Source organism: Wyeomyia smithii, chromosome 3, assembly GCF_029784165.1.
Source record: "Wyeomyia smithii strain HCP4-BCI-WySm-NY-G18 chromosome 3, ASM2978416v1, whole genome shotgun sequence".
NCBI classification, from domain to species: domain Eukaryota; kingdom Metazoa; phylum Arthropoda; class Insecta; order Diptera; family Culicidae; genus Wyeomyia; species Wyeomyia smithii.
The window spans coordinates 104706921-104729241 of NC_073696.1; the positions used below are offsets into that span (position 1 = coordinate 104706921).

General features: G+C 38.4%; 1 protein-coding gene across 6 annotated transcripts in view; it reads left to right on the plus strand.

The window, feature by feature from the left end:
- The window catches only part of LOC129726435 (cGMP-dependent protein kinase, isozyme 2 forms cD4/T1/T3A/T3B), a 414395-nt gene that overhangs the window by 218769 nt on the left and 173305 nt on the right, over window positions 1-22321 (plus strand). Inside the window, exons 2-3 of one of the 6 annotated variants that reach the window (XM_055683129.1) lie at window positions 10465-11230; window positions 11294-11493. The exons of the other annotated variants lie outside the window; for them this stretch is intronic. Coding sequence (XP_055539104.1) covers window positions 10673-11230; window positions 11294-11493 — 758 coding nt within the window. The 5' untranslated portion in view covers window positions 10465-10672. The remainder of the gene's footprint in view (window positions 1-10464; window positions 11231-11293; window positions 11494-22321) is intronic. 6 annotated transcript variants of the gene reach the window in all.

Genomic DNA, 22321 nt, shown 5'->3' on the forward strand with positions numbered 1-22321 from the left:
CATGTGCGGTAGATTTTTTGCACACTTCGGAATAAAATGTCGAAACCCGAACAACGGCTTTCAATCTAACGCTAATCAAACTCACGCTGATCATTTATTTAGTTGATGGCCAGTAGCGGCAAAGCTGTCAGTACCTCTATCAATCTTCCAGCTTCATTAATGCGTTACAAAGTTGCTAATCCTATTAGAAGAGGCAAAGGTGGTGCGAAGTCTTTTCGTGAGTCTGTGACCTATTTCAAGTTTGCAATTAATTTAACGGCCAACTCCGTCCTCCTCCAACAACGTTTTTCAGTGGATGTAAAGTTTATTGGTTTATTGTTTAACTGAACTCGATTTGAGTATACAAATATGAACGATTTTTTGTTGCGCCAGAATAATAATCTAAATAAATTTCATATGGGTTGTATTTCACACCCAGTGACCTCCTACTTTTGCTTTAAAAATAACCTTACCTCTCACCGCTAAACTGCGAAACTGAAAACAATCTGCCCTCAAACCTTGAAACAAGGTACGGAATTTTTTTTCCGATCTCAACGCCCAAGGTGTCAGAGCTCTTCAAACGTGTAATTTTCTCATCGTGCCAACAACGCAAGCCCTCCAACACCGACAACGATTATAGTCAACTCCCAAGATTGAATAGTAGAGGAAAAAAAAGTAAAGTGTTAAGCCAATCAGCCTTGAAACAACGTTTCGAAAATCGGATGCCTCTGTCATCGGATAGCATTGGATATCACTTACCTTTTGAACAAAATGTGATCTCGATTTCGCCGAACTGTCGCTGCCGTTTACTACCCACTATATTACGTATTGCGGCCATGAACTTAGGCGATCTTTATAGCTTAGTTGTGCTCCGGTGGATATCCATCGCGTTTTTGGCACAGGTTTTTTTTCTGCAGACGAAAATTTATTGACATTTTCCGTTCGTTTGTTGACTTTGCACGGGAAGCTAAAACAAAAATAAATACACCAGTAGTGAAACCGCCAAAACCAGCCTGGTTTGATCTGGTTTCTCATATCCGGCTGATGGAACCATATATATTGCGGATGGAATTAAGAATTTGCGCAAACCCGATTGAATGTGTGCTAAATTTTCCCATTCTGTGTATTTACGCCAGATGTCCAATGTTGGCTGACATAAATGAAGCTAACAAATTCATGTGTACAAGCTATTTGAAGTTTAATTTTCATGAAATCTCAACCACCAGAGCTGAAAAGTTCAAACTGATAACGTTTTCAAATATGATTAAGTTTAGTTGTTTTACAGAATATATGACATAGTTGAACAGCGACTTTAATTTTCACGATAGGGAACATCCATAAATGACGTAGCTTTTATGCCTCTCCCCCATCGTAGCATTTCGTCACAAAATCAGGACCTCCCTTTAGATAATTACGTAGCTTTATAACAACCCCCTCCCCCACATGATAATGTTATTGCAAATCCCACATGATAATTTTTTGCAAATTTTATTATCAAAAACATACAAACCCAAACAAAACAGCGATAATAAAAAAAAATTAGAAAAAAAACCAAATGTTTTTCTTAGTTTTATATTTGCTACGTAGCTTGGCTTGCCCCCCCCCTCCCCTTCGTCACTTTTCGTCACAAATTTGCAAACCCCCTTCTCAGATTTTGTCAAATTATGGGAAGCAGTTTCTATGAATTCTTTTATGCATTATTTTTAATATTTTTTATATGAAATAAATCCGGCCAATATCTCAAAAACTCTCAAAAAATCTCAATATCTCAAAAACTAGGTCGTATTAGAATTTTTATTACTATTTTTTAGTTGTAGGTACGTAATAAGAACTCAAACAGATTTGCGGAGAAAGCCAAAAAGTTTGAGCATTTTGTAAACTCAAAACGAAACGAGGATTCAATACCTACGAAGACTTACTTTGATGATGTCGAATCTAACTCGGTGTCTGATCCATGCGAGTTTTTTGTTGTTATTCTCTTTGGTATTTGCTTTCGATTCTGTTCCGCGCTGCTGCCAGCGTCCCAGTTGATCTTTTTGAACTCGTCATTTTCGAAATAACACCTCAAATGGTGTACTGCTTCCAAAAAACTGAAAACTTATTTCTCCGCCGGTCTTGATGGAATCTCGGTTGTACTTTTATGCCGTTGTGCAGAGAGTTTGGCTACCTCGCTATGCAACAGAGCGAACCAACGATTTAATCAATCGTTGGTTCAAAGAAAATTTCCCAAGGTATGGAAGCACTCTAGCATGTTTCCAGAGCGGTGAACGTCGAAATATAAGAAACTACTAAGGAATAATTGCTAATTTGTGTGCGTCATCCAAACTGTTTGAAATCAATGTAAGCACTGTTGTGGCACTGTTCCGTAAAAACAAACCTCATGGACTTCACATGGTTAGAATCATTCTTGTGTAATAGAACGTTGCAAGTTGAACCTGGCTCTGTTGTCTCAGCTCCCTTCACGAACAAATCTGATGTACCGCAAGGTAGTAATCTTGGGCCACTTCTATTCATATTGCTCTTTCAACGATGCTGCCAGCGCTATAGAAATTCGTTGCAAACTTATTTACGTAATATCGAAGATTGTTACCTTTTACAGTCCAAACTTGGCTGGTTTGTGACGTGGTGTAAACTAAATTCCTTTACACTTAGCACAGCAAAATGTGAAGTGATTACATTTCACCGGGTCTAATCACCAATAACTTTTACGTACGTCATGGACGGAGAAGTGCTAAAAAAAGTTGATCACGTAAACGAACTTGGCGTCATCCTGGCCCGAAAACCGAGCTTTGAAAGGCACCATACAGCGATTCTTTCCACTAAACAGCTCGATTTTATCGCAAAAATTGGATGCGATTTCAAGGACCCTCATGTCTTAAAAGCATTATACTGTTCTTTGGTTCGTCCCATGTTGGAAAATGCAAGCGTAGTTTGGACTCCGCATCAGCTATCGTGGAATTTGAGATGAGAGCGTGTGCAGAGAGGATTTGTCCGTTTGGGTTTGAGAGATTTACTTTGGCGTGATCCAGCCTTTCAGCCTCCTCATCCGGATCCAGGACTCGATACGCTTGAACGTCGCCGCCACAAGATACAACAGGCATTATCCGTTGCAAAAGTTTTAGACGGAGAAATATATTCTCCGAAACTACCATCTATGATTAATTTTCGCGCTTCACAACGCATGCTGAGATCATCTTCGATGCTAGAAAATATATTCCACCGCACGAATTATGTTTACTTCGAGCCTGCAACGTAGGTATCGCAAGTACAGGTACAAGTGTTGAAAAAGTTTATAACTTTGGCGAACCCTCACACTTATTTAAACAGAAAATTGTTAGGCTCTTTTTAACTCTTTGTTTTTAACTATGTAATTAATAAGACAACTGTCAGATGATGTAAACAACAATAAAGAAATAAATATATTTTGTTAATTTATCCTTGCAACTTGAACATGTTTTTTTTCTCTGTATGGACTCATCACTGCGACCAGGGACATTTGATCTATTGTGATATAGCCCAGGTGTTTTCTGTACTCCGCACTTCATACCATTGGCAGTATCACTATTAAAGTAAATAATACGGTTGTTATTCATATCCGTGCTTGTGTGTAAGTATTATTACAAGGGATGTCATGTAGAAAACCTCATGTAGTTTTCGACGAGTTTTCTACGTAGAATATCTCTGGTAGAATACCTAACCAAAAACGAATATTCTACGAAAACCTGCAAAGAGATTTTTGTGATGAATTACATGAAGAATAAACAAAATTTAAGTTTCAAAATAAGATTTACAATTAAAAGTGATGATTATTTTGAGTGAATTGAGAACGAATTTGACATTTAAAATCGTTGCTTTTAATCTCCATCGATTGAATTTGTTTTTTATGTGTTTCATAAGCTTTCGGATTAGAAATACCTCCCGTTTGCAAAATATTCTAGGGCTTCTAGCCAGTACAAACAACAAACCCAGGTATGTTTAATTTTATCTTCGAACTATAAATTTGTAAATTAAATTGAGCAGAAATTCAGAACCCAAAAAATGAGTAATTACTTAACTCAATACTGTACCCAAAAAGTGAGTAACAATCACTCAGTTTTCAAAACGCTTTGTTTCTCAATTATGCGTATTTACGGAGTTACCGTGAAATGGGGTGAAATTGATCACCTGAAAATTCGTGATAAATAATACTAATACACTAGGCAATGTTAACGTGTCCAATTTTTCATATGTTCGAAAAACTCTTGTAACTTAGTCAAAACTCAATCAAATTTGATCAAACAAGTTTCCAAATAATAAAAAAAAGTATTGAATTTACTCAAAGTAATCTTAGTTAAGGGTTAATTACGTTAAATTTGGAGAAGTGAGTAAAGTTTGATAAAAGCTCAAAAAATGTAATTTTCAACAATGATCATTCCATACCATCAAGAAAATACTGATGAATTCGCCGGAAACCACAAAGATTTAAATTTCAGATCTAGTTTTTGAGCTTTTGCAACAAACCGAATTGAAATCGGTCTAACGACGATCAAATAAGAGCAAATTTAGCAACAAGTAGCTCGTGAACCAAAATTAACAAATTTCAACCTGAAATATCGTTATTTTCGTTTCCAAACTAGCTGTAAATTATATTTTTCAGTACAGAAATCATCATTTATCTAGAACATATCAAAACAAAAGCACATTGCCAAATGAATGTATGGATTTCTACGGTGATCAATTTCAACCCAATTTACCTCATAGTACTTATAGAATTATCGAATTTATTTCATGAAGTAGACGATAGAAATTTCACCAATAGCCATAGAGGTTTATTGGAGCACAGTACTTGTTTTAAAATTATACTATTTCCGGAAAAAATGTACATGAAGCTAGTTAGTTGGAAATTGTTATAAAAATTGATCAATTTCACCCCGTTCCATGGTACTCAGTTTATGAGTTGTTCCACTTTATACGAAAATGCGTCAAATCTCACTCATTTTAGAGTTATTTTTCCCGAGGGTGTGAAGAATTTTTCCTGCAACCGTTTAAAGTTGCATGGAATTTTTGGTGGGCTTTTTTATATATGCCAGGGGAACCATGAACCATTGAGATGTTGAGTACGCTCTAATGTTTTCATGGTGATTCGACACCCCTCCTCCCTCTATCGGAAGGAAGGGGTGCTTTACAAATGTAACAATGTAACCAAACATTTCTGCACAATTCGAGAACTAGTCAAGCATTTGGAACCAAATACGGCATGGGGAGGTTAATGGAGAACAAGAAAATTTTCTATGACGGTTTAACACCTCTCTACTCTGGAAGAGAGATTGGTTTTAGATGAAAGTTACAGACATAAACATATTGTTACAAGATATCGTATTGTTAACGTCCATAACTTAGAAAATTATTAAAGAGGAGAAGTTTGCTTCGAAGTTTCTGATTTACTTTTACTTATAAACAACGAGAACGCTTTTAGGTATTGTAGGTTTTTGGTATGAAACAACCAGAAATATCTATTTTAATCATTATTCCTTGAAAAATCACAAGAGTTGTGTGCAAAGCCACGACCGCAAAGTTGGCGTAGAACTACATACAGCTGTTTGTTACAATACTTGCATTGTTGCACTTGAGAGTGACCGCAAGTGATAAGTTAGAAGTAAATTTCTCCTGTACAATAAATCTTTGAATGGTAGACGCTAAGATTATGATGGACTATCATATATCATCATCAATAATAATCATTTTTATCCAACACTAATAAAACAACTTTATGAAAACAATGCGGTGACCCTTGAAAGATTCAAAGTGGCAACTAGGGTCGATTTACAACCTCGGAATGTCATCTCCAATCCGAAAATACTCCTATAACGTGGTATGTAGATCGAAAGTTGCCACTTTGGATTTCCAAATGGCATCTTGAATCGATTTTCGGCTTTTGGGCATCCTCCTGGTTTTAAAAATTCTCATATTTAGCGGTATTTAGACCTTTTAAAATGAAGTGTGATGAATGAACGATAAAACATTAACTCTTCAATTAGGATATTATTTTATTCTGACAATGAGAATAAGGTATTTGTCTGATAACACAGAGAAAAGCTGTTTTGTTTTTTTTTTGTGCCGGCTGATGTACCCATCCGCTGCCTCTATTGCTGCTATGCGCTGCCACTGCTGCTGCTGTTAAGTAAAGCCTGCTCTAGTCGCTGCCTAGAACTAATATGACAAAAGCAAGCATATATTACATTCCAGATTTACTTGGTCTATAATTCTGTCGACCGTGCTTAAAAAAGTAAGCATTAAGCGACCAATTTTCTTTTACATCCCTATGTAGTCGAACTTTCTGAGAAACGTAATTCTACGTCGAAAAAATCTATTGTCTTTGATATGCGATTATAAAAACTATTCGATTCATTTCGTTCTCCCAATACATATTTCTGCTACCTAAAATCGACGAAAGAGAAACTTATTGCGATTGTGTTACCAAATATAAGGTAACATTATCGGGACAGTCCGAAAATATACCATGATCGAAACAATTTTCATTTCCAGATTTTTTTCCATTATTCAATAAGAAAATAACAGGAGGGTTGTGTGCAGAGCCACGACCGCAAGGTTGAAGTAGAATACTTTCACAAGAAAGATAACCGGGCTGCTTGCGTGTCAGTCATTTTTTCTAGTAAATAAACGTTGACTTATTAGATCAATCGAATTTTGCGCTTCAACAAGCATTGACCATTTTCAATAATATAGTAAGTTGCTTGTCATGGTTGGGGCTTGACAATTTTTAAATTTTGAGATGAAATTTTTTCGGATGTCGTGCTCATGACTGAAGGAAAAGATAATTCAGTACGTTTTGAGACACTGAGAGGAAGTAAAATTTATAACTTTTACAAATTTAAAAATGTGAATTAACTCATTAGAAAATATTAACTCTTCAATCAAGTTTTTATTTCATGCTGAAAAGGACAATTTGTTGTTTATTTTAGTATCGGATAAGATGCCGATCACATCTTTGCGTTATCACCGACAGGGCGAATAAAGTTTTCCTTGTGATGAAGTAAACAATGAAATGCTGATATAACACTCAAAACTAGACGGCTCACGTGTTGTCAAAATTAGTCAACTTTTCATTGAATGCATTTACTAGTGCCCACTATCGCACAGAGACTGCATTTCACTAAAGTGCCTCACTGCATCAGCCGCTATCGATGCTGAGATCCGCTGCAACTGGTGCGCTATCCATTGCTACGCCTCAGCTGTTGCCGCTTTCCGCCATCGCTGGTATCCACTGCACTGCTAGTGCTGCTGCTAAGGTAGGACGACTGCTGTTGTCGCTGTCTAGATCTATTATGAGCGGCTTCGGCTGAAACAGGCTCCTATAAAGGCCAAATAGCATGTTTTAAATTGCAAGGTATACGATTCTGTCGACCGTGCTTGGAAAGCAATCATATAACGACCAATCAGAGGTTGGATTTTTTGTTTTGACAAGGCTTGACTATTTTCAATAGTACAATAGTGTCTTCTTTTGGGAAGAATCTTAGAAGATTTTCCAATCTATTGCTGCAAGAACGAAGGAAATCCATCGAATACTAACCGATTTATTAGCATTTAAAATTGGACATATTTTTCACTTTTTTCGGTTTTAGATTTCTATGTAGCCGAACTTCTTGAGAGAAGTATTCTACTTCAAAAATCAAACATTCAGCAAAAGCATCAAGCAACATTTCCTGATTTCGTTCAGGAAGCTTCATTAAAATGGTTTAAGTATTACTATTTTATTACTAGTTTTAAAAAATGATCCATTTCGAACACTTTTTTTCATTATAACTGCTACCATACCTTGTTTGCAAACACTGATAATGGAATCAAATATTCGAAGATTGCATTGTATTTTTCCGTAAAACTTCTATAACATTTAAATTTTATGTAGAAATACTTTCTGTGCAAAATATTCGCCTTGAAGTTGAAATCATTAATGAAATGCGAAGACCTGTTTTGAATCATAATCGGAACAGCTTACTTCTGGGACTTCACCGCTTCACTTTGCCTGTGCTTGATATGGATTTCACGTAGGTACAATTCATGGAAAAGTTTTTGTAAGAAATTTTTTTTTCTTAGAGCGCCCAGTTTGGAATGTTAAGAATTGTTTTAGACAATTAAATTGTCCAACTAAGAAAAAATACTTGAATTCAAATGAGTGTGAAATAAAAAGGCTGTTCCGATTATGATACGTTTTTTGATCCGATCATGATTCACCCTATCATGATACAAATTCTAAGATAAGATAAACTGATATATTTGAATGAATTCACGTCGGATTGGCTATAAATTATTGTTTCTGCAAACTAGACCGATAGATGGTTTCCACAAATGTAATTTGTTCATGATTTAATGCGATATTGATGGTCGAAATATGACATGAAAATTTATGTACCATGAAAAAAGTCTAAACTGTTCCAATCATTATACATTACCTTTGTTCTGAATCATGTTAACAAAGATTGAGTGCACTTGCAATAGTGGCGACCGAAACAACGATGTCGTCGATTTGAATTCTATCTTTCAAAACAAAATTCCTTAAAATTAACATATTGTATGAATAAATGAATAAAAGATTGTAAGAATCACGACTCACGAAGAGGTAATCAACTATACAACGAATCTTGCTTCGAAGCTTAAACTAACCAAAATTATGTAATGAGACTAGATTTGACGCAAATTCAAGAGCGCGGATCATTTCATCACGATGAATTCAATCATTTCAAACGATTTTCCTTTTGAGTTTGAACGTATCCTATATCCGATTAATGACGCATTTACAGACTATAAACAAATCTTTGGAAGTACAGGGAATCAATTTAGAATGTAAAATTAATTAAATAAAAAAAAGAGCGGGACGAAGTTTGCGGGTCAGCTATAGTGCCAAATAAACAAACAAATTAGAGCATTTGTTAGTGCGGAGAAGCACTGTACCAATCAGTCTGATTTACATTCTATCTTTCCGTTTCTCAGCTAGAATCAATTATCAGGAATGATGTTAAAATGCTCTTGTGTGGGCCTCTCAACAAGGACAGCTCTATTTGTTGACTTACAATTCATTTAGGTTTCAGTCGCGCAAAACATGTTAAACAAACATCACACATTTGAGAAAATTAAAACTTACAACCTCACGATTTTAATCCCTCGAAGCCGATAATAATAGCCCCTTGCGACACCTAATAATAATGAAATACACCTTTTAATCTGCCTTTAAATGTTAATTACACGCTTCGATTGTACCCAACAAAGGTGATTAATAGCGCGCAACAAACCAGTGCGGCAGACTAACCGACGACGACGACGGTGGGCTGCAAAGCGCAATTTTATAATCATTGCCAAGACAAATTCGTACAACGACCAAAAATGTTGTTAATCCTTTCGTTTCTTTTTCCAACCATCCATAACTGCATCCTTGAAGCAAGCGCAGCTTGTGTAGCTCGCAGAGCACTTTGTAGTTCATTTTGGAGAGAATGCTGTCGGCACCCGGCTGCCAAAAGCAATTATTGTCACTTTTCGAAAAAAAAGCGCCGTCCCGCGCGATCTGGTCATACTTGCCGGATCATATTCATCAACACGGCTTTATTTTTTCGCTTCCACATTCCGATTGCCCGCTTCTGGTGGCATGGCACAAATAGTGGATTACTTACTCCGGGAAGAGATTGTTTTACAGGATTTGCAATCTGATGGCTTTCTTGACGTTTCAATTTTTGATTGTGGACCGTTAATCGTTGCCGGCTTCGCGCTGATTAATAACTTTATTTTGGAATCAGGTTGAAGTTGGTTGGTGATTTTTTGATGGATGACACAATCTATAAATACATTATTTACGATCTAATCATGAGTCTATTGATATAAAACACAGACGCGTGATACTAATGAATCAAAACTGCTTCTGTCCTCCCGGGTTATTAACCTTTCGTATTAATTGCTAGAGTTCGCTGTCGTCGAGTGACTGGATTAATGGCACTGTAAACAGATTTAATCGCTGCTATTTTTTAGCAGCGTGTTTTGACCTGAATACACGGTGACATATTAGATAGAAGGTGAAGGAGAATCAACGTCGTCAACTGGGCTGGGCATCATGGCAAGATGAATCGTCATTTCCACGGCCCATCTGTGCTTTGGTGTACGGTTTAGCTTCAGATGCGCCAGTTCATGCATATCAGGCGATTTGCGCTGGTTGTTGTTTTTTGTAGTAAAATTTGGGTAGAAAAAAAAATTGGCACCAATTTGAACGGTTGGGAGCTTTGACAAGACTGCAACGCTGTAGGTTTGGTAATTTTTATCTGTCTTCTTAATGACATTTATGTACAGAAATCCGCTACAATTTAACTTTTCGCCAAAACCTACGTTCAAACAACACATTGTTACATTGTTTCACACAGACTACACACGAATTAGTGATAATACTATCCCAGATGTCAGTTTTGGCTCAAAATGGTATCAAAGTGCCATTCCATTCAAAAATAGGAAAGCGTCCACAAGAAACAAGAAACTTTGAAAAAGAGTAGTGAATCATTAAGAACAATTGCAGCCAAGTGAAGGTTCATTGATTATAACTTAAAACATGAAAAAAATAAGTGATAAAGAAGTAGACAGTTAAAGAGAAAAGATCTGAAACAATCAATTCCGAAAGTACGGCTGTCATTTTGTTGGTTCGCAAGATTTGAATCGTGACATGGCAACTTCCAAATCAACACCAACTGGTACGGCGGTAGCCGTGGCCACTTCTGTCGGTAGCAAAAATGGTACCACCCCAAACGTTAGTCAAAAGGGTCACGCCGGTAGGGCTCAACAGCACGACAAAAGCATCGAGGACACTGTGCTCTCGCTAAGACGGGAACTGCGCGAAGTGTACGAAACGTTACGTGAGAAGAATGAACAACTGGTGGACTTGGAGAAGGACGTACGTGACCGGGATATCAGTATTCGCTACCTGAAAAACGAGTTCCGTAAGCTGAAGGAGTATTATCAGAGCAACAAAAGTGACCTTAGCATTCCGCCGAATTTTAATCTGAATGGAAACAGCAAGGAAGACGCTGTGGGTGCGGGGAACTTGGAAGATTTATTGCAGAAGCTGCAGAAGGAGTTGAAGGAGAAGGAACTCCATATTAGAGAGCTGAACCAAAAGGTTATCCGTTTGTCCAATAATTTGATTTACGTCCAGAAGGAGTCCCTCAGTAAGGACGATCGACTGGATGAGCTGCAGAATGAAATTGACAAGTTCCGGCAGGTGGTAAGTTTTTTTTTACCAGGAAAATGTGTTTTTTTTTCATATTTTTCATACGTACTTTCGCAGGTTAGGCCAATCACCAAAGCAATGATCGAGAAACGTTGCTCGGAAGAGAGTTACGACGGGTGGACCCCAGGCGTAGAGAACACCCGGGTGCTGCCAATAAATCAAGAACCCCGCATGAAGCGCCAAGCCATCAGTGCGGAACCGCTTTCATCGCTAGCCGGAATGCAGGGAGACCTGATCAAGATACCCAAGTCATCACTGTAAGCATAATTTAATTTGATCAATGTTCCATTGCGCAATGCTGGTAAGCCAAAGATTTAGATGTCGCCATGCTGACGCCGTGCCACCAGCAGCACACGACATGCATGACGTTTTAATGGGTTTTATTCGGGAAGTTTCAAAGCTGGATTTAAGGTCATGAGCGTTGCCGTTTCTGGATGCTTGAATTACACTGCGGCTGCCATATTCAGATTCTAATAGAAAAAAAAATAGTTGCCATTCAACACGTTTGGCAATCTTGTTGCCGAGTATATGATTTACAAACGTACTTTCCGAAATGGAACGTTTCGGTTTTTTTAAGTATACAAAATGAATTTCGTGGCAATTACAAATTAGAAACCACAAAACTAAAAAAACTATCGGCTTTCTTCAAGCACGCAATTCGCGTCCGGCTATCAATAAAATTACCAATTATTAACACCTCCGCAACAACTCACACCGGAGACTATTTCTGTACCGTGCCGAATCCTAAATATATTTACTTACTACAACACAACTCGACATCATTTCACACCATCTGTCTGCGGTAATTCATCCGATCCGATCCGACCGCGCGCTGTCTGTCTGGAAACCCCACGCGATCCCATTCTTCACCTTTTTATGGGCTTATTACACACGTGTGTGTCGGCCCTCGCGATAATTTGCAACACATGAAGGCACGAGTCTACGCAAGCAGTGACCCTCGGTGATAGGCAGCTGTAGGCACAGTGGGAAAGCCATTAGGCAGCAAAGTTACCAACAGGTGATCAACAGGTTCTGACTTTTGACCATTTTGCTGCCAAACCAAACTCTAGTGTGCGCATCATCAATACCCATGAGGACGATGGCTGCGAAGGCGCAAGAATCGTGGCGTTTTTTGCACCTCCCCTAATTCATATTCAAAGCCAACGCGCGCCTTCGAGGTTGTCACCCGTGTTGTACAATAACAAACATTCTCATTGCAAATACAAATCTGTCATCACAATGTGCTGCGGCTAAATGGAAGCTAGCGCGGACGGTGTGTCGTTTGTTGGAAATTATTCTAGAAATTTCAATTACATTCTGCATACAATTGTTCTAGTTTTTCGTTCGTCCCTGAAGGGAGTCCGAGCAACGTTCAAAGCCGAGCAAACATTCCAACAGACAGGTTAGATAAACGCATGTAGGCGAACAAACGCGTTGCCCGTTGATTTAGGCCTCCAAAAAAGTCAAGCAATTAAATTCAAATTTCACAAATGATTTATCTCTCTGGGTAAGTTTTCATCAATTATCGTTAAAAAGTCATAAAAAATTAGCCAAACAACCACTTTCCGCCGAGCACGGTGCAGTCCCACAATTGGTCCCTTCCAAACCGTCGCCATGAGAAGTGCATAAAAATTTATGAATTGTTACTCGGTGAATAACTTTCGTGACAGCATCGGGTGGGTCGACGCGGCTGCCGTTCGACACATGTGGGTGGGTGTACGTATCGTACCGCTAGGATGCTGTCACATGCACTACTCTGCAGACGGATTCAGAATCCAGTTACGGCTTCATGACAAATTGTGGCGATATTTTGCAAAAGTCAGCCAACTGCCTCCGGGCTGATTGATTGCGACTCCCCAGCCCGTGTGCGAACGACGATATGCTAATCGATTGGCAATAAAAGCTTGGCTGGCAATGCGAATATGCAATCTATTTCGCTTAATGGATTGCAATTAATGATGCATGGCATGGATGGATGCTATTGGTCCCCGCGCGCTGTGCGATACTTGCATGGGAACTAGCACCGCACATGATCGTTTTACGGGCGGTATAAATCTCTAATGTAATAATTCGCTGGCATTTATAGTGAAAACCGTGTGTCGCTAGAAAGTTGAGACATTTTTAAAGATTTTGAAGATAATCTGAAGGAGACAACTGCGGCGACTAAAAGGACAAGTAATCAGCATACGTCCGGGACTGCATTACTTAACTCAACTGTTATGTGACTGAAAAGAGCTACGATGTGGTATTTGAAATTTTGACTTTTAATGGGAATTTAAATAATACATTACTGATAGTTCTAATCAGTAGTTTTTTTCTAGAATTCAGAATTTATCGTGTGTGAAATGCCTTTACTTGGGGCCCCAAAAAAATTCCAATGCAAGTTTTGTAATGAGGGGCTATGTTTGTCAGTCCTGCATTTTCCATGTGTTAGTCTTAATTTGCAGAAAGGTTGGAAATCTGCTCTCGCTAAGGTATATAGAAAGAAAATTAAATCATTCTTTAAATTTAGGATGGGAACGGTACTGAATGAGTTTTTGAAAATGATAACTTGAAATTTACTTATCCGCGTTTCACCAAGACGGCATCGGCTGCAACGATCAGCATAATGAGCGATTTTTTTGGCGAAATTAGAAAAAAAGGTGAATCCAATATTCGACGTGACTCTGGAACGTGAGCTAATCGTCCACCATAACCCCCAAGAGCTTCAGAGCTCGCTTTGAGGTAATGGTGCAGTCTCCGACTCTGACCACCGCATGTTGCTCCGATTCACAGTTTCCTGGAGCGCATCCAGTCCTCGACCTTGATTGCCAGGTTAGATGTACCATCCGGTCCCAGTGCCTTGTTCACCTTTAGGCATTTGGCGATCAAGATGAGTTTCTCATTCGTCGGGGGCCTCCTGTGATGGTTGATCTTTCGCCATGTAGATTTGAGCATTTCTTCATTCATTAACGCATTTCGGTGTCAACTATTTTGGTCCAATGTAAGTGTGGGTTGTGGCACTTGTCTCACTATCCGCGCAGTTTACCTAGAACTAGCTAGCTCTTCATCGAACAGCTCTTGCTTAATGATTACACATAACTTCATTGTACGACGTGGCACACCAGCAGTATTCTATAGCGACAGAGGGACATCAACACAAGCCTGCCCAGATATTCATCTTATCAACCACTACCTGGTGCATGGATGGGAGCTGGGAACGGCTCATCCATTCAGTCAAGTGTACCTTAACGGGTATTTCATTGCTGCGAGGCTCGACGGCGGAAGAGCTGAAGAATTCGCTAGTTGAAGTTGAGAGTTTCGTAAGTGCGCGACCGTTAACCCACGTGCCCATAGAGGAAAACGTAGTACCTGCCTTTACCCCAAATTATTAGCTACTGGGCAGCGGATTCAAGCCATGGATCGAGCTGGAAAATAACACGATTGCTTTTTGCCGCAGTGAGCATCTATCTTTATAAATTGTGAACCAATTCTGGAAAAGATGGCTGCGAGAGAACTCGCGGGAAATTACCCTGTGCTCCAAATAGCATGAACAGGTTCCTCCCTTTTAGTATAATAGCTTACGTCATGAAGCTACAATTTAGTGGACGTGTAAATAATTTTCAAATCGATTGCTGCAAGACCGAAGGAAATCCGTTGAAATTAAACGAGTTATAAGCATTTGAAATTGGACAAAAATAATTAGTTGCATGTTCCGAAGTCAACCTTTCATTTTACACCATCCCTTAGGCACTAACCACATTCCACGTGGACAGCTTAGCTTGCCGGAAGACGTAATTCTACGAGAAAAAAAAATAATAATACCTACCCATTTCTTTAAAAAATGTAAAGGTTTTTTCTAGTTTGGGTTTTACAGTGGGGGAACCACCTTTGCACATTGGGCCAGGAAAAAATCGAGCAGTAAAAAATTATAGCACTATGACGCTGCGATCATGAAATTTTATGAAATTCCGTAAAAGACACGGAATTTCTATTTCTCACGTGTTTTTGAAAAATTAGTCCAAATTTCGTGTTTGTTTGTGATAATCTTATGAAATCGGGTATTTTTTTTTATTTCTCATGATAGAAACTAAATAAATCCGTCCCTCCTGCCAAGTATAAAAGTTTTTTAAGTATTTACTTACTTTCCTGGTGAACCAACCCTCAGGAATCAATCTGCGTCACACTGTTACGCCAACGCACTTGGGCCATGACAGCTTTCCACCAGTTTCTTGAGCGTCCTACGCTTCCAATATCTTGCTCCACTTGGTTCAACCATCTAGCTCATTGCGCGCCTCTACGTCTTGTACCGGCCGGATTCGAGACGAATACCATTTTTGCGGGATTGTTATCCGGCATTCTTACACCATGATCCGCCCGTTGTACCTTTCCAACTTAAGCGACTTTCTGGATACTAGACTCGTCGTAGAGTTGCACCAGTTTGTGGTTGATTCTTCGCTTTTAGACGCCATTCATACGACTAGTGCTTGCAAGTCATCCTCGAGCATTGTTCATGTCTCGTGCCCATAGAGGACTACCGGTCTTATGAGCGTCTTGTACAGGGCGCACTTGATACGTGGGCGAAGTTTGCCAGACCTGAACGTCTTGTGGAGTCCGTAGTAGGCTTCTGTAGGGTGCCAGGCAAAATGGTCATCTCGAATTTAAAAAAAAAACCCTATACAAAATGTTCACCTGCTCGAAAAAACACCCTGTGCAAAATTTCAGCTCAATCGGACCTAAAATGGGGTGGCGCAAAGCGATTGAAGTTTGGCTTTTTCGAAAACCGAAAAATCACCCAAGGGGGGGGAACGTGAAATTTCGGTTTTCGAAAAAATTTTTTTGATGCTAAATGACTTAAAAACGCATGAAACGTCGAGAATTGGTGTCATCTGAAAAAAAACTTTTTTGCAAAAATTTACTCTCTGGGACTTAGTCGTTTTTTCAATTGTGGAAGGCGGAGTTCAAAATGTGTAGCATTTATCTTTTGAAATTGATCACTAGTCTCTCGAAATAGCTTGTATAATGATATACACTATAACTAGCATCGAATACATTATGTTTCATTAGGGTGGTTTATTTATTCGGCATAGGGTGGTTCATAATATTGTGAAAAATGAGTATAAAATGAAAAAAAGCACTTCGGTTCGTTTGATTGGTGTGACGTTTTCGACAAAGTTGTAGATAATAATTCTGTCTTTTCAAAAAAATTACACTCGAAAAATTATTCAGTCAGAAAATAGAAGAAAGATTAAAAATTAATTATTCAAAAGGGCTCATTTTTAAAAACTTGATTTTTTTAATAAAACCTACGAAAGATTACCAAAACAATGAAACCAGTCCGATCATATAGAAATTAAGAAAAATAAGTTATAATTTTTTGAAAAAAAAAATTTTTTTTTTTGAAAAAAAAATTATTTTCAATTTTTTTTTTTTAAGGCACATTTTTTTTGGAAGGACAAAATATTATCTACAACTTTGCCGAAGACACTATGCCGTTTCGACTGTAGACATATATATTTAATTTCCATTAGAGCACTCTATGAGGAATCAAGAATATTTCTACAGTCAAAACGGTTTATTTGATTGGCATAGTGTATCTGGCAAAGTTGTAAATAATATCTTCGTTCCTCCAAAAAAATTTACCCTGTGAAAAAAAAATTAATTTAAAATATCTAACTTTTTTTCTGATTTCTCCATGGCCGGTTTCGTTGTTCAGGTAAACTTTCGAGGTTTTTATAAAAAAAAAAATCAGTTTTTTCCAATGGGCTGTTTTCGATAATTAATTTATCTTCTTTTATTTTTTTAATTAGTAATTTGTTTTTAGAGTGTATATTTTTTTTGAAAAACAAAACTATTATCTACAACTTTGCCGAAGATGTCACACTGCTCAAACGAACCGTGTTGGCTCTTAAAATTTTTGTAATCATCAATACCTATCCGAAATAGCATTTTCCAATAGCTTTCCAAAAATGAGTTGGTTTCAATAAATTAAAACAATAGCACAAAATGGCATCTTTTGCCTATAAAAACGTCTATGCAAAGTTTCAGCCAATGGGCACGTTCACGTTCTGATGATGTAAACTTGACAGAAAATGTATGGTCGAACTGTCAAAACGACGCAAACCCAGAAACAACGAGTCAATTGTGTTGCGTATCTGATTGAGATCCCTAAACTCTCATTATCACTGAATAACATCGATACAGTCTTTTGTCCAATTATATAAGCCAGAGCACTGTGTGTTCAATCAAGTGTTGGCAAAGGACATGATTGTAGTAAATAAAACGAATAAATTGTCTGATACAACATTCGAAAGACGAGTGCAAGTGTCTTATAGAGTAGATTTTTCAAACAAAGTAATATAACATATTCCATCAGTTTCCACCGTTTCATTTAAAAGTTTAAGACACTTGGAATCGAAAACATTTTTTAAATATTAAAATTCCATGTACCTCCTGTGTGTGATTTTGTAAATGACATGAATGCATTCAACATTTTCCACGAGACACAATCTTACTTTTGGTTGAGAGAATTTATTTTTTGCACAGAGTAGTTTGATATATTTTGTAAATTTGTTCTGTAATTATTTGCCATTTTTTTATAATTTTTCCAATTCAACATTGCCACCCTAACGACAATGATATATCAAATATTATATTTTCAGGAATATTTCTATTGGTATTCAGTTAAAAGTGATTTTTTTCATTTTATACTCAATTTTACACAATATTATGAACCACCCTATGTCGAAAAAATGAACCACCCTAATGAAACATAATGTATTCGATGCTAGTTATAGTGTATATCATTATACAAGCTATTTAGAAAGACTAGTGATTAATTTCAAAAGATAAATTCTAAACATTTTGAACTCCGCCTTCCACAATTGAAAAAACGACTAAGTCCCAGAGAGTAAATTTTTGCAAAAAAAAATTTTTCCAGATGACACCAATTCTCGACGTTTCATGCGTTTTTAAGTCATTTGGCATCAAAAAAAATTTTTCGAAAACCGAAATTTCACGTACCCCCCCCTTGGGTGATTTTTCGGTTTTCAAAAAAGCCAAACTTCAATCGCTTTGCGCCACCCCATTTTAAGTCAGATTGAGCTGAAATTTTGCACAGGGTGTTTTTTCGAGCAGGTGAACATTTTGTACAGGGTTTTTTTTTGAAATTTTCTGGTCATTTTTTTTCGATACGATGATTGGCGCCCTAGGCTTCAGTTGTTGTCAGTCGTTACCAATGATTGAGGTACACAAATTCGTCAACCACCTCGAACTTATCTCCGTCGATCACTCCACGACTGCCTATGCGAGCCCTATCGCACTCAGTTCCCCCTGCTAGCAGATGCTTGGTCTTCGTCGTATTCACCTTCAACTCAATCTTTTCTGCTTGACGTTTTTGCTTGGTGTACTGTTCAGCAACCGCCTGGAATGTCCTTCCACGTCGTCAGCAAAGCAAATGAACTGACAGGAATTATTGAGAACTGTGCCGCGCATGGTAAAGGCCGCACGTTTCATAACACCTTCAAGTGCAATGTTGAACAAGAGGTAGGAAGACCGTCGCCTTGTCTAACCCCCGAAGCCTGTTTCAAATGGGCTTGATTGGGCACCCGATCTCATCCATCGTGGCCCTAATCAGTCTTGTAAGTTTCGCAGGGAAGTCATTTTCATACATAACTTTCCATAGTTCTACACGGTCGATAGTGTTGTAAGCAGCCTTAAAATCGATGAATAGGTGGTGCGTAGAGACTTGGTATTCGCGATACTTTTGGAAGATTTTACGAAGCGTAAAGATTTGGTATGTTGTCGATCGCCCATTCACAAAAACGGTTCTATAACCTCCCACAAACAGCTAGCGGCGAGAGATGGCGAGAACTCTGGGAGAGAACTTTGCAGGCTGCGTTGAGAATCGTGATCGCTCCGTGGTTCTCACATTCCAATTTGTTCCCCTTTTTGTATATTTAACATTTTACTCCCTACTTCCACTTCTCTGGCGATGGAAGGCGTGATCCCAGAGATTTTTCGCCTCAGAAAATCTCCCGGTGTCGGCTAGGATTAAATCTAGACCAGTTGGGTTGGTTGTGAGTGGATCACGCCACCTCACAACCATCGACACCTATGTCGGCGGTGGGATTCGAACCCAGGCGTCGAGCGTGGTTGGCGGAGACGTTACCAACCACACTAGGCCCCCGCTCTCTCGAGTTGCTTTATGTATCTATAACTTCACTTATCGTGGCTGGCGGTATGTCTCCCTCATCCACTGTGCTGATGAAGTCGTTCATAAAACCATCTGGGTCCTCTGACCTAGTTTCTTGTAGAATCTACGTGTCTCTTGAGAATGATACAGCTGCTCCATTTCCTCAAACTCCAGCTCTTCGAGGCGGCGCTTTTTGTCCCGGAAGAGATAGGTCTGATGTCTTCGTTTTTTTTTTTTTTTTGTATCGATTCCCGTCTTTTGCTTTGGTATCAATGCCCGTGCTGTATTTTTCTCGTCTAGAAACGTTTGACACTCCAACAGCACTTTCCGCTGCGTTATTCAAGGCAGCTTTCACAGTACTCCAGTCCTCCAGAGAGGCTTCGGTAGGCTCTTCCTCATCCGGCAACGCTGATCTGCACCTCCGCTGCGGCGGGAATATACCGCGTAATTGAAACTCATTTGAATTGACCGTTATTTAGATCCATGAATATAAATTTCAAGGTACCTCTGTTTGTCTGTGATTTAACCATAGGAAATCACAGCAACCAATGCATTTGAGGATAGTGCAATGTCACGTCATTTCAAAAATTTTACGAATAAACCATGAAGCTTGACCACGAGAAGTGTAGGAATTTGGTTTGCGCCTTGTGCTTCAAAAAAACCAAATCTACGAAGAGAATGGGCGAGCAGTGGAAGAAAATGCTCTTTTCTCACTTTCTGCCTATGAATAAGGAAAATGATAAAAAGTATCCTAGAGTTTTGTGCGGAAATTGTTATCTGGGGATGTACTGAAAGTCCAAAGTTAAGTAGAATGTGATCTAATTATTGTCAAATTACTTATTGCTGAAGCACCTTTTCGAACAAGGTCTGAAGCATCGAGATGTGCACGTCCACGACTACAATAAAGATACTTAAACATAAATAACTTTGAATTTTTTTAAATAAAAATGTTTTTTAATGAATTTATTTACCTAATCCGACCAAGATTGAATATTAAGGAAATTTTCTCTACGAAAACATAGAGACAAACTTGTTCTCTGGATTCCCGTACGTTTTTCCTGCATTCCCACAAAAATTGTTACATCTTAATTTTTTTTGCCGTTCTTTTAAATGAATAAATTCAATTTTTTAAAAAAATCGCCGATGAATTATTTTTTAACTTTCCGATCCTTGATTCTTATTCAGTTGGGAACATTTCTGCGAAAAAAAAAATTAGAGGTACATGAAAATTCGATAATAATCGAAATTTGGACACCGTGCGGTGTGCGCTGAAGATTCCAATATCCGGTCTGAATTCCTTTTCCTATAACCTGAGCGTTGAGATCTCCGATAACGATTTTGGCGTCATATTATGGGCAGCTATCGTATGCACGCTCCAGCTGCGCGTGAAAGACGTCCTTATCGCCATCATTACTTCCTAGGTGAGGGCTGTGCACGTTAATGATGCTAACGTTGAATAAACGGCCTCAGATCTTCAACTTGTTTATTCTGTTGTCGATTGGTAACCACCCAATCACGCGTTTCTGCGTTTTGCCCATCACAATGAAAGCTGTGTTCAGCGCGTGTGAGTTGCCGCAGCTCTGGTAGATGGTGTAACCATCTCAGTATGTATATACCTTCCAGTCGGAAGGAATTCAAGAGAAGAGACTTTCGGTTCCACGATTCGAGTTTCCAATCGTTAGTCTGTTTTCGTTGTCTAAGTCGATGTCGATTATTCCGGTCCATATTAACATCATTTGCTTCCTGTACTGAATGTTTTTACGGCTGGCTTATGAGGCCTGCACCAACCCCCAGTCCCGCCGGAGTACCATCGTGACAACACTGTTTAGAGTCTCACGCTGGCACCCGGACGTTGATGAGCCTCCCTAACATATAAAACAAACGCTTCAGCTGGCAGTATATTGTGAGATAAGAACATATGGGGACCGGCGCTAAGTGTAACGCTTCTTCCAGGTTGTCAACTCATAATTTAAATCCCCTGCGACACCTCTATCATCAGCATTTTCCATCAGGAATGTTCCTAAAGACATAATTTTGAATACATGTTAATGTACCCGGTGCGAGTTTCTTCGTGGCATCCAGATTGTTCCGGGAGTGGACAATGCAGCCTGTATGCAGAAATATGTCTTGAAAGATCCTTTTCAAAAATTATTATGATGGAGGTGTCACATTCTTATGCCTCCTACTACAGGGGACTTTCGAATAAAAACAGTCATTTCTCGATAAGTTCTTCACCGATTACTGATCTTAGTGAAACCATTAGCTTCAAGAATGGTTCTGCCATCTATTTCCATGATGCAAATAAGCATTTTCATCTGGCATCCCATTACCAAAACTATCCGAAAACTAGCAGGTTTGCCGTGCCTACCGGAACTCAGGATTATTCCTACATCCGGTAACCTAGGCCACATTGGTGGTCAGAAAAATGAATTTTCAAAAGTTTTCCAAAATGGTGTTCGAATTATTGAAATCGAATAAAATAATTTCAAAGTTGATCAAAGTTTTGCCTCCTGTTCCTACAGTGAAGAGCTATACATCACTGAGTTAAGAAAATTCCATGGAACAAAATGGTATATAGGTAATAATCATAATTATTATCACGGTAGCTATAATAATTCTATTTTTATTTTAAAACGTGCTCGAAGTTTGAGACTATTGGAAGTTTGAATTAAAATGATACTAAAAGTTCGAGCCGATTTAGATTAGAAATCATTTAAAAATAAGTTTGCTAAGCTAGTTCTTTTGGGTAGACTTGATCTCTCAAATTCGTGGATACATTTGTGTTGAAGACAACAAATACCAACGAATATAATAAAATATACACTATCACAAGTCGTCTCTCCTAGTCTGAGTTTTATTTTATTTTTGCATGTTCCACAAATATGCTTATTACTTCTTTTTAAAGCAAAATA